This window comes from Motacilla alba, chromosome 2 (genome assembly GCF_015832195.1).
Source record: "Motacilla alba alba isolate MOTALB_02 chromosome 2, Motacilla_alba_V1.0_pri, whole genome shotgun sequence".
Taxonomy (NCBI): Eukaryota; Metazoa; Chordata; class Aves; order Passeriformes; family Motacillidae; genus Motacilla; species Motacilla alba.
In genome coordinates, this window is record NC_052017.1 from 42,848,169 (window position 1) to 42,861,691 (window position 13,523).

General features: G+C 37.5%; 1 protein-coding gene across 3 annotated transcripts in view; it reads right to left on the reverse strand.

Moving 5' to 3' along the window:
• CPNE4 (copine 4) overlaps positions 1 to 13,523 on the reverse strand; it is a 229,561-nt gene that overhangs the window by 27,332 nt on the left and 188,706 nt on the right. For all 3 annotated transcript variants that reach the window (XM_038127999.1, XM_038128000.1, XM_038128001.1), the window contains one exon: positions 12,310 to 12,443. In XM_038127999.1, coding sequence (XP_037983927.1) covers positions 12,310 to 12,443 — 134 coding nt within the window. The remainder of the gene's footprint in view (positions 1 to 12,309; positions 12,444 to 13,523) is intronic.

A 13,523-nucleotide genomic window follows, 5' to 3' on the forward strand; every position in this document is an offset into this window, starting at 1 on the left:
AATTAATGCACACAGAAATTAATTGTCAGGGCTCCAAGACTGCAGTCTTCTGAACAGAAATGCAACCAGCTAGAAAAAAGTTTGTCAGTAACCTCAACTATAACATAACAAAAGAGCAGAAAATATTATCTGAAAATATCCCATATTGTCCTTTTGGGACATTGCTTAGTTTTAAACACCCATCCTTCAAGCTATCTACTGGAAGCAGAGCAAGAGCATGACAAATCAAAACACTAACAGGGCAGGGAGAAGGGAGATTTCAGTAAGCTGTACTGCACCTACAGGAAAAGAGATGAATAGAGGTAATATTATGGTTTTGTAAATTGGTAAAAGTGATACAGATAATGATCCTATTTTCTATTTCACTAGGAAGCCTAGTGCTACTGGAAGGAAAGAAATATGCTTATTATAAAGAGACAAAAAAAAAAAGAACATTTCAAAATCCTGTCTCATTAACCACTGGTGCCTTCTGACATGGAGTATCATTGAAACCAGGATATTACATTTTTCTGAAAAAAGATTTGTTATTCCTATTAATGAGATTGAGAAAACTCTTCCACTAGGTAAAATTAATTAGTCAGACATTAAAGACATTTTTCAACCTCCTCAGGAGCCTCAGGGACACACAATTCTTGAGATATTCAGCAGTGCGGCAATACCTGTATCCAAAAAGGTTGCCAGGACTATGCTCTCTGAAAATGAGCTGCTTTTAAAGATCAAAATTTGGAATCTGGGTTCCTAATTGTATGGAGAAAAAAGGCCTAATCCATTCTATATTAATTCTGAATTTATTAATTCTGAAAGATTAACTCCTAGCTAGCAACTTACACAACTTGCTCGGGACTAATTTTATGGGTTCCCATTAAAGCCCTTTGGTATGTAGCTATAGCTGTCCTCAAGTTAATTCTCCTGAATTCAATGCAGCATTTGTTTGGATGCTACTTAACTGACCTTGGAGACCATCAGCATGAAAACCTGCTCACTTTAGGCTAGAACAGCACAGTAGCACAAGCAGTACTAAGGGGGAAAGGAAAAAACATGGAGTGAGGAGAGAGAAACACTAAGAGCTCACTTTTAGCTGCAAATACCTGAGAATTTGAAATTTACAGCTTGCAAGGAGAATACCAGACTAGCATCCCTGGATATTAAGCTGTCACTTGTAATTTTGGTCTTAGGTCAGATCAGAACTACCAAGGAGATATTTTAAAGGTACTGGAGGCAGCCAAATCAATTATTATGCCTTTCATTTTCGATTCCAGTCTTAAAAGATGTCCTAGGGTGACGTTATGATGCTTGTATCCCCATTTGTGTGTTCTGTTTATGCTGGATATTATGTTCTGTGCCTTCAAGACTGGCTCTGAAGAGTGAATGTTTTGTTTTGGGTTTTGTTATCAGCCCGCTCCCCCACGGCTGGCGGGACACAGAGACAGGGAGTACATAGTGCGGCTTTTGCTTTTTGCTGGGCTTTTTGCTTTGCTCTTGCTCTGGCTTCTGCTTGCTCCTGCTTTGCTCTTGCTTTTGCTTTTGCTTCTGCTCATTAGCTAGTTTAGCTAAGCAGTCCAATTTTTTTTTCCCCTGGACTGTTTTTTTTTCTTTTTTTTCCTTTTTTTTTCCCTTTTTCCTTTTTTTTTCCTCCCCTTTTTGGAACTACTTGAACCTGTTCTGGACTGGGACCTGGAAACACCGAGAGCTTGCACCTCGTGGCTTGTAGCAGCCATCTCCAGCGCCGGAGGGACTGACAACAGAGCAACCACCCCCCAAGAGAGACTTTCTGAATTTGTCATCCTTTTCAGAGTGGTGAAGGAGTATTATCATCTGGTATTGTTCATTCTGTGTGCTGGGGGGTGCTGTGCCTGTTAAATAAACAGATTCTTTCCACTTCTCTCCGAGGAATCCTTCCCGAACGGTTTGGAGGGAGGGGCTGTGTGGGTTTGCTTTCTGAAGGGGCCTCCTTTTGTAGATTTTCTCCCAAATTTGCCCTAAACTAGGACAAAAGAATAAACTGTGGATCAGATCTGCTCTGCTTGACATAGTTTTTTCATTATGAAATCAGATCATTTTCCTCTGTTAGTAAGAAATTTCAAATTGACAAAATTAAAAAGGGAGGTATGTTACACATGTCATTGAAAAAGGTGTGAATGTGAGGAGAGAAAGAAGGAGGGGAAAAGGGCATGGAAAGAGGAAAGGGGAAAACAGCAAGGAAAAGGTAAAGAAAAAGATAGAAGAGTAAACAGCAAACACCACAAACAAAATAGAGCTATCTCTAAACTCAATTAAAATTGTAATCTTTCATGTTCAGGGAGAAGACTACAAGCTGAATTGTTTCTTTGCTATAGCATATGAATGAATCATGTTTCTGAGTATATTATTTAGTACTTATCTGACAAGGGCTTGATGCCAGTAAATTCTGAATCATAACAGCTTACAGGGATTAACAGCAGTTCCAAAGAAAATACAGAATTCATTTGAAATATTTAAACATTTTCAGCTCCTACTTTGCAAGCAGAGCTGGGCAAATAAAGGATATGATCTGCCATGGGGTTTGGAACTAGATGATCCTTAAGGTCCCTTGCAACCCAAGCCATTCCACGATTCTATGATTAAATAGGGCTAAATAAAACCATTTCAGTTGAAGGGACCAGAGCCCATCCATTTCCACAGCCACCTGTGCTCCTCCAGGATGCAGAGCCAGGCTGCGGTCCAGCTCTTAGCCTGCCCCAGTCAGAGTCAGAAAGACCACAGGAGTTCAGCAGCAGCAGTGTTTTCACCCAGTGACCTGGATTCTTCCCTGAGGGGTGGCTTCTCTGTCACCACATATTCACTGTGTGGTTATGTCTGGTTTGATACAGCCACATCCCTGGTTTTGGCCAGGTTACTGTGTGTTGCATCAAGCTTGCTCTGTGCCCACACAGCTTGGCATTCAGTCCATAATGCACAGTGATTTCTTGTGGACTAGCAAGGATGATTATCATACATCTTGGTCACAAAAGAGGTCTGAGAGCATGCAAATCAGTGGTAAATCACAGCAGCAGTACATCATCGTCTGGGCTGTCACAGAGATGCTACGTCATTGGCTGCAAAGTCCTGACATTAAAATTTATTCACTATTTTTAATTACAGCTCTCAGGCACTTTAGGGGAGCTGGAATCTGCTGAATTCTGAGAAATAGATGCTGTCATATAATTGTGTTTCAAAAATATGAAGCAGCACCTGTCTCACCTGAGGGAGAAATAGTTAATGAAGCAGGGGAATACAAATTCCCTGAAGCTAACAACCAAAAGGCATCAGCTCATGAAATAACTAACAAAGCCAAATCCAGGTACAATGGATTTAAATTTCCCCTTGTTAACATTAAAAGAACTGCAAAAGAAGCCCTGTAGGGTAAAAATATCAAGTAAACTCAGAAATTCCTAGGCTGGGGAATACACATAGAAAAACAAATCACTAGAGCTTTAGGGAGGAGTATGTTAAGCAAAAGGAAATGGCAGCGAGATCTATCACTTGCTAGAAGGATAGCCTAATAAAATAACATACTCAGGAAGGTGAGACAAAATGTCAAGCTTCCCTGCAAGATAACAAATAAATTGCAATGACCTGATTTATGCCTACATGAATGACCCAATTCAGTAAAATACATCTTGAAAAAGAAATGAGACTCTACAACTGGGAATATAAACTAGGAAAGGAGATGCTGCAAGAGGCTATAATGAGGTGTCTTTAACTTCTCAAACTAGACAGCTTTCAGACAGTCTTGTATTTTAAGGGATTGACATATGTCTCTAAACCTTCCAAAACCCTTACTCTATATATAGTGATATGGATTATCTGTGGGATTATGTACAGAAAACTGTACCATCACTGAGAAGGTAATTCTCACACAAACTGTTACCTCGGATGTTTAAAATCCGACGTGTCTTGGAGGCGACGCTGCAGGCAGGAGGCTGAATTCCATCAGGTAAGGCACAGGTTGTGAAGAACCCCAGACTGAAAAGTGAGGGGGACCTGCCCTCCTGAACCACAGGTGTGGCTTACAGTGTGTACTGCACTAGGCAACCACAAGAACAAATGCTTTGCCACCACATACGCACATAATTCTGTCCTTTTTTTATAAATTACATAGAAAAGGGTTGGTAAGAGATCTTGCTCTGCAACAATTTTATATCAGAAAATATCTGTCCATAAGGGGTGTGCTGGGAAGAGGGGATACCAGGACTGCATTGGCGCATATATATATACAGAGAGCTGCTGGGAGAGGAATTTCTCATCAAATGCTCTCAAGATACAAATGAACTTTCTAGGATGAGCAGGATAAAACCTTTATAGAGATGATACAGTGACTTAATGTGATCAAATGAGCTGCTGATGTAATTTTACTAAAACTGGAATGATATTAAGTCAAAATGAAGAACACTAATAAAATAAGTTAGAGCAATACCATAATTGAAGTGTACTGATGACTAGACACATTCAGCTAGGCATCAGTGAATATGCAGGAGGAAATGGGCTACTATCTTCTGTTCATCTGATAATTTGGAATCTCTGACCAAGGTCAATTTCACAATATTTTGGAGGTGATCCTAAGATATTAAATGCAACTTAATTCACAAGAATTATCTAGTTTTAACTGAGAGCAATTGGACACATAAACCTGTTCAGGTCAACTCAGGCATGGTGTTCATTTACCCCACAGATGGGTTTCCAAATGTGAATAATTCTCAGGTGTACCCTAATATAATGGAGTGGATTACTAAACTATTTATGTCCTTAACAATGCAAGGAGGAAAGTCATGCTTCCAAAATTGTGGAAAGGATGCATTGACTAAAGGTGCACTAAATCAATATCAAATGGCATCAGTGAAAATGACAAGAGAAATTGCTCCTTTCCTTATGCATATTTACTTATTGTTTATACAGATGTCGAGTTTCTACAGCAGTGGGTGGAATGTAATGTTTGCAGGGCTTTACATGTCATGTAGTTTTCTTCAGAAAGGACTTTTGATAGAGAAATCCCTACAGTACCAGTTTGCACAGTTGCAGAAAAGTGTCAAGTACTGCACTGACTAATGCTCTTCAGAGGAGATTTCAAGCTGAGTTGAGAAACAGTACAGACTGCACAGAAAAGCCATGTAGAAAGTTCAGATTCTCAGGTTTCTACCAGCTGACAGAATGCAGCAGAGGTCTGAAAAGCATTTGGAGGAAGCTGCAGCTAAGCAGTTTCGTAACAAAAGAAACTTGGAAGGGACTGCTTGTGACTGGTGCACTGGCATAGGAACTGAGTTCCTGGAAGAAAAGGCACAAAGAAGACACAAAGATGAAAACTTGGCAATGGAAAAGGCAAAGATGCAAGAATTGTCAGGATCTGCCCAGATAAGGGCCTGCATGGATGTGTATAAATGTGTGGACGTGTATTTAAATAAATGCACACACCCCACACATCTGCATGTATGTACATTGGCCATACATGAAGAAGCCATTATGAAGTCATCTTCCCAACACAGTTGGTATATGAGACTAATTCTCCAGTACCGATTCTTGGGATAAAAAGTAGTGATTGTGGAAACTCCTTGGTGATGTGGGAACCCTAATGTGGCAGACGTCTACAAATGACAGGTTCTGCAAGGTCAAATACTGAATATATGTTTGTATTCATTATGTAATTGTGCCAGTCTAGGTCCTCAGCTGTCAAATCCAAGGATTTTCACCGCAGTTTGAAAATGGAAACTATTAGTGATTCCTTTTTGCCAGTGCAGTTCTAGACCTGAGTTATCCAAACATTTCAGAATGTGTTTACCCACACCTGAGCTTGTTGACAAACATAAGCTACAAGTTTTTCTGCATAGGTTACTGTTTCTCAATTCTTCTTTTGTTGTATGTCTATGCAAATTTGGTCCTATTAAAGCACTACATAAAAAGATTCATGTCTTTTCCCGGAAGAATTTTAAACTTGTTTCGATATGCTAATCAGCTTTTTTGCTAAACAGCCTCCAGAAAGGTTGTTTCTGTAATTAAAGTGATAAAGAGAGATGTTTAATAATTAAGCATATTTTTATTTATTGATCTGCATGAGTAGATAAAATTTTAACATGTATAGCTCTACGTAGGAAGTTAATGAAATATTTAATGTAAGATATAGTGCCAGTAATTCTAGGCATCATTCTTTTGCCTCTGTTTTAATGAACTACTATTGTAATACTGTCACAATCAAAGCAAGTTGCTGTTTTTCTCTTTGTATCTGGCAAAATTACCTCAAGATATTTAAGGCAGATCCTTCCAGTCAAGGTAGCTTTCTGAGTCTCCATCCACAAATCCAGACAGAGCTTCAGGATGAAGTGACCTGTTAGGTGATTCTTGGGGATAAGATTCTGATTACTAAAGAAAGGTGTAAACTGTGGGATGTCTCTCCACTTAAAGCCTTAAGTGAAACCACAGCGTTTAAGTATGGACTGATATTTGTATTTGGGACTAATTGCACTGATTTATCTATGATTTCTATAACATGTACTGTGTTACAAATCCCTTGCTCTCTTTCTCCTCCCTAACTGCCCTCTGCTGGTACCTCAGGAAAAATATTTCTGGGACAGTTGGAACTCAGGCTTATATTTTTTTTTCACTTCTTAGATCTACACCAAAAGCAACCTACTGGCTTGGGAATCCTATCCTTTTAACATCTCCTTTCATTTTCTTTCCTCCTAAAATTTGAAGTGTAGTTTACAGAGAAGGAAGGGCTTATAAACAGTTTTCAATCATAGTGAACATCCTTGCTCAGGCCTAAAATAAGTAAAAGATACCATAAAGAGCAATTTTTGCATTTAATCAGCAACTGCTGCAATTCATTGTTTGCAGAAGGTGATGATGCAACTCAGACTGACTTCTGGAGTTTCACGTCCTTTGTGGAATGCAGCCTGATTTCTAAATTTTCATTCTTAAGTATTTTGTAGAGCTCTACACATAAATAATTCCTGCCCTTTGCAGGAATAATGTACTCTTTGCTTATTAGTGGCCTCTGGGGAGGTTGCTAGTCAAGTATGTTTTACACAAGCAGTTTATTTGTTAACATAGGATCTCAGTGTGACTGTCACTTTCAAGGAGTTACTTGAGGATTTAGAGTTAAGGAGACTATTTGCCTAAATGAAAGAAAACATTAGTGTCAGGAAACAGAATTTATCTTCCACGTGTTTCAAGGGCTCTTGAAATTGCAGAAAAATCTGCAGTATCTTTAAGAGTGAATGAATTAACAGAGAGATTTAAAATAATTAAGAACTAAGACTATTTTGAAATAGAATTGCAATAAAATGAAGACAAATTTGACAGGATTTTACAAAACTACATGGACTCATGCATTGAGTGCCTAAATAAGAATGGGGATGGCCCATAGGAAGTTCCACAAATATCCAATGCAGTAAATGCTTTTGCACTTGATAATGCAGTAAAAGCATTTGATAAAGTACATTTAATCTATTTCAATGAATGAGTATTGATTTGACCACACAAAAACTGATTCTCCTACTTGTTTGTGAATGCTTTTTATTAATCCAATGAAGAATCTGAATGTATGCACAAACATAAAACTAGGTGTAGGAAAAAAATAAAAAAAAATCAACCAGGTAAATGGGAGGCAGTGGATATTTGTGTGTGGGGCAAACAATTAATAATAAAGTTCAAATTCAGTAAAACTCTTAATTCCATTTTAGTGCCATCTATACTTTGCATAATACCTCAGGATTTGCTTGAGTCAGACTGAATTCAATGGGATTAGATAATAAGCTCTAGTGTCTTGCTGATTCAGAACAGAAGTTTTAATGCAAAGATAAATATTTAATGTAATTTAATGAGATTCTTAATAAGCACAAGCAAAAGAAAAACTACTAACTGCAGAAATCAGATTTCAAAGTGAGGAGCAGATTTGCAAGACCTGCCATGGGCTTCACCCACAATAATATCATTAAAACCTGCAATAATGGAAGATCATTTAGGAAGTATTTCAGCCTTTAGCATTGTGTACAAGGAAAACATTTATCCTTGCAAACAAGCTATTTACAGTCCAATTCCAGCCCATTTTTCCTTTGATAGAAACAGCAATCAATTGAGAATGAAAGATGAGCTACACTCATGGCTGCTTGCTTGCATTCCAGCACTGGTGAAACAAATCATTAAGATCAAAGCACCAGCCATTTTAATAAACTGTGAGCACTGTTGTTATTGTGGCTTATGGCTTTGCTCTGCACAGAGGGAAGATATAAACAGCACAAAAAATCATTTTTTTAAACTGAATGGCTCTGTATTAACACTAAATATTGTACATACATAAGTATATTTGATAGCTCTGTGTTATATGCATACCTATATATTAATATACACACGAGTAGACCTCTAGTTTTATATACAAAGAGGTAGTTCAGGTCCTGAGTTGCAGTCAGGACATGGCCAGACATTATGCTGGGACAAAAGGGGAAAGCAAATGTTCCGTGATTCCCCAGTTTAGCCATAGGCTTCTCTGGCTGCCAAATAGATGTTGTTCCATGCCAAGCAGGATGCAGTTTTATGATACAAATTGAAGAGCTTTGGGGAAAAGCCGCCATGCAGAACAAGACACATTCAAAATTATTATATAACTTAAGAGAGCTTCATGGCTTTTATAAGATTTTAGGCACAGATACTTTATTTCAGTTGTTGAATTAGTTTGCCTTTGCTCCTATTTGGGTATTCAACCAGCAAAGACACCTGCCACCTACCCTTTGAAAACAGCATTCTCTTGAAGGGGTCTCCACCAGGCTCCAAAACAAAGGGATGGCCAAAACCATTGTTCAGCCAGAGTTGTTGAAGGTTAGAAGCCCATAGCCAGCACAAAGACTTGGTTTTAACCCCATCTGCCTTAAGTAAACTTGCTAACTCATTGTGCAGAACATGTAGAGGGAATATGTGTATATATAGTCGTGATTAACTGATTTTTCAGGATCCTGGCTAGGCTGGTATTGCTGGTCATCAGAAACCATTTTATTTGACTTCTGATACAGAGAACTCAATACAGAAATTACTGAGGTAAAACAATAAACATGAAATGATACATAAGCAGGTCTTTTAATATTAAGCACTTCAGTGCCCAATGATTTTTCATCATTTTCCCCTGTTTCACTATGCTAAAAAAGGTGGACTGGACTTGCACAATTTCAAGGTAAAATTATACCAGTGATGTAACTTTTAATATGAAAGAGCTTCTGAAAATATTTAAACAGAAATATGTATTTCTCACTTATTACTTTGTGAGGTTGGTTTTAAACATTCATGAGTCATTTGTATTAAAATAAACTCTTCTCCATGAAGCTGTCTGCTTATTTTCAAGTTTTTAGTGTGTTTTCCCCTTTCCAGTATTTCTAGCTGCATTTTAGAACCTAATTCCTTAAAACCAATGAGTACTTCTCCTTCCTTTATGATCCTCTGCTGCTGTTGCTTAGCCACTGGTTATATCACCTGCACACTCTATCTTCACTCTTATGAAAAACGTTGTTATAGCCTGAAACAATGCTACTATATAGATAAAGTATTAAGTATTTTGTGCAGGTGAACAGTTCTTCCATTTTCCTTATCATTATCAGATTGGCCTATTCCTACAGGACTGCAGCAATTCTACAATCAGGACAATAATCAGTGTCTCTCTCATTCTCTGAATATTGCTGATAAAAGAACAAATCTTATTCTTTCACGCTTAACTATGCAAAACAGCTCTACTCATTTAACTGCTTCAGGAATCTCTGAACCATATGGATAAAAGTGCTCTTGGATGAGCAGGGTTTATTCCATTGTACCTAGAGATGTGAGGCAACACTTAATTTGGAGCATTAATTGCTTACAGATGTATTATGTTAGGCTGATATGAACAGAAACCTAGTTTATGAGAATATTTGGTTTGATTGATCAAAGTAGCTAGAGTTTATAAAAGAAAAGTTTGCATTTTGAGTGTAGTCTCTCCATGTATTACTTGCCAATCCAATTCCTCCCAACTAACAAATAAATTTGAATGTTTCTAATGAAGGAAGTATTTTAATTAATAAACATATGGGGTTTTATTTTTACAATTAAAAAAAAAAGTCTGCTTATATAAGTAGCAAAAGTACTTAGAATTCTACAGCTCTGCTATCAGAATGCAAAAAGTATTGCAAACAACAGCTTTTACTTTACTCATCTATTCTTTCATGTGATGCAAATACATTAATCCTGAGACCAAGGTAAAATCACTCTATTTTTCTTGGTTTGGATCGAAATCAGCCAGTTCTGCCTATTTGAGATAATTGATGGGTACAAACTATAGAACTTCACATAAAAGCACTACTATTGTGTGATCTCATATTCTAAGCTTAGTAAATATATGCCCCCAGGCAAATGATGACACTCTGGCTCTAAACAGCCCTCAGGTTTAGCAAGTCTGTTTCTTTTCATGTCTGGCTTGTCTTAAGCTGGAAACAGATGTCCTGCTCCATTAACTGAAGCACAACTGGACTCACTGGAGCAGTTATGGATCTGTGCCACATTTCAGATTTTTACTGAGTTTGTATTTTTTTTAAAGTGTATATACAGAAGGTTTCCTTTGTAGGTTATATTTGCTCAGATATACAAAGGCTGCAACTCAACACAAATAAGGTCTATACAGAACCTGTAGAACATTTTGTGTGAAGGCTTGCTCCTCCTAATTTATTTCCTTCTTTTCAAAAATTTTAAATTCTCTTTTCCAATTTACTGGATTCAAAATGTGCAAGTACTTGACATTTTGATCAGAAATCACTGACCATGTTGAATCAACTTGTCCATGGGAATATATTCATAGTGCCACAGCTTGCGAACATGTACAGGTCAAACTCGTGCCCAAAAGGTGACACCTTCATGGGAAAACAACTGGCTTTTGTTCAGCCCTAGATCATAGCTCACAGACCCTCAGTTGTGCTGATTAGCATCAATAGGCATTTTCTGCAGCACAATAGAACAGAATGATGCTGATTATTTCATTTAAAAATAACAGGCTGTTTTTTTGGTATTGATTGAAATATACTTATTGAGACAAAAATCCTGATTTGGAGTTAATATTTCCATATAGATGGGTCTGTGCCACTTAACTATTTACTTTTCTAAAAAAAACCCACAACTTAAGTGATAAAATCAAAAATTCTATGTGCATAAATCAGCCCATTTTACTCCTTTCCCTACTTTTTGAAGTTTATTGTTCTGAATTATTGCTAGTATATTAAATTACTGCATAATCACTGGGGAATTCTCAGCTCACTTACAATAAAATATTAATTTACTAAATCTGACCATCAAATTCTTACAGAACTCCTATGAGAACAGTATTTTTGTAATTCTTTGAGAAGACATTTCATTATCATGCAAATGTAAGTGCCTGTGAGCAGGCTAGTTAGTATATGCAACAAGTAACATGCAAACCATAGTCTGAAGTCATTCCACAATTTATACAGAAAGTTTAACTCAAATTGGACTGGAAATACCATTGTTTTCTTGAGATCTGGTATTTACGTATGGCAAAGTGGTGGGTGGATATCTATCCTATGTGCAAATATTAGAAAGAACAGCTGGGTAAGATACTGTGTCTTACCACCAGATAAAGAACATTTAAAGGAAATGCACTTGGTAATTAAATTAATAATGGGCAATTAATTTGATAGAAGCAGGCAGCCTATTGGAAAGCAACAGAAGTACATAATGTAATCAAAGTATATTTGGTCCAATTCCTTAAATTTGTTTATTTATTTGAAGGCATGTTGTGTACACACACTACCTTTCAACTTTAATTTTAGAAGAGGGTGCAATGTTCAACAGGCCAGGAGAGCACTGAAAAAGACCATGAGTTTACCTCTAAAAATAGATATTATCAATAAGCAGTTTAGGCAACTACAAATTCAGTTTCAAAGTCAATATCTCAGGAACACTTTTCAGTAGAATAGGGCACAGACTCCCAAGTGTATCAGAAAGGATGCTGCCAGCATCTGCAAAACTGGCTCCAAGCCGTAAATCTTGAACACATGAACAATCCACCCTAACATGTAATTTTAACATGCGAATACAAACCTGAAACTTAACACACAAATCAGCCAAACAGCCAAGAACTGTGACTTTCTTTATCATGAAACTAATCTAAACCCAGAGGCACTCTCAAAAGCAGGTGAAGGTAGACAAATCTTTCTGTCATTCTTCATAAGTGCCTAAACATGGAGCCTCTGCAGCCAGCCACAGGCAGTCATTAATTTCACACTGTGAAAACACTTTCTAAAGACAACTCTGTAATCAAATGGGGTTATTTACCTGTCATAGTCTTGGCAAATCTCCCCAACAGCCACCAAAGCTTTCAGGTACTCGTTGGGCTGGTAGGGGTGGATGTAGTGCAGCGAGCAGCTGTTCCTGGGGTCGCCGTTCGACGCAGTGAAATCTATAGCTACCTGGAAAAGAGGAGAAGTCAATGTGCTGCAGAGCTCTTCTGAGCACAAACATACCTACATCAACTATATATCTTTACCAGAAATAATCTGCTGCAGCAAAGAGACAGCGGCCTCACAGCAAAGGTCATTTTACGGTGTACTTAATCAAGCTGGAATTAGGATTGTACTGGTAAATGTATGTAGAAACAAATGACAGTTTATAAAATAAGAGATAATAAAATGAAAATGGTATAATTAGGTAAAAAATTACCTGCATTGTTATTCTATGGGGAAAATTATGTTCTAATAAAAATGAATCAAATTAACTATCTCTAGGTTCTCATACTTAATTAAATCATTCCAGCTCAGGTGACATTCAGGACATAAAAGCTTTGCAGCAAAAATGTCTGTAGAGAGTTACAAGTCTTACTAAAACTATAAATTAGAATTCCAATTAGGGACATTTCTTAGCTATTTTAATCGTTACTGTGGCTGTAGTAGTAGATATTGCTTGTCTGGCATTTTTTCTCTTCAAAACATCTGAGCATTAAAAATTAACCCTCCCAATTTCACAGTTGATAGCAAGCTTAAACATGAGCTGCAGGGTAAAAAATAAAGCTTGAATCCTGCAAAGATTTGTTGTCATTGTTTTTGAAAAACCTTAGAGAAGACTGTGGGCAGTAGTCAATGCAAAAGCAAGTATTAATGAATCACCTCAAAATTAATTTCTCCCTTTTAAAATGCTCTTTATATGTCTCACTGGAAGTAGGCTCTGGCATGCATCTTCCTTTGTTATGGATCGGAAAGACCTCTGCTGAATTTGTGATCCTGCTTTATAGGAATTCCTAAGAGGAGCATCAAGAATCCCAAGGGTCTTACAGAGGGAGCAAAGCCATTCATAAAATGTACGTGTGTCCAATAACCTATTTCTCTAAAAACCCCATTACACCTGAATATTCAATAATATTGCAGCAAGTGCAAGCAAGTTCAGATTTTAGTTTATCAGTGTAGCTGAAAGGTAGAAAAGGGTCTTGCTAAAGGCTGCAAAAAGAACTCTGAAGGCACAGCTTGCTTTTGCAAATGTTCAGCTTCCCCAGCTGC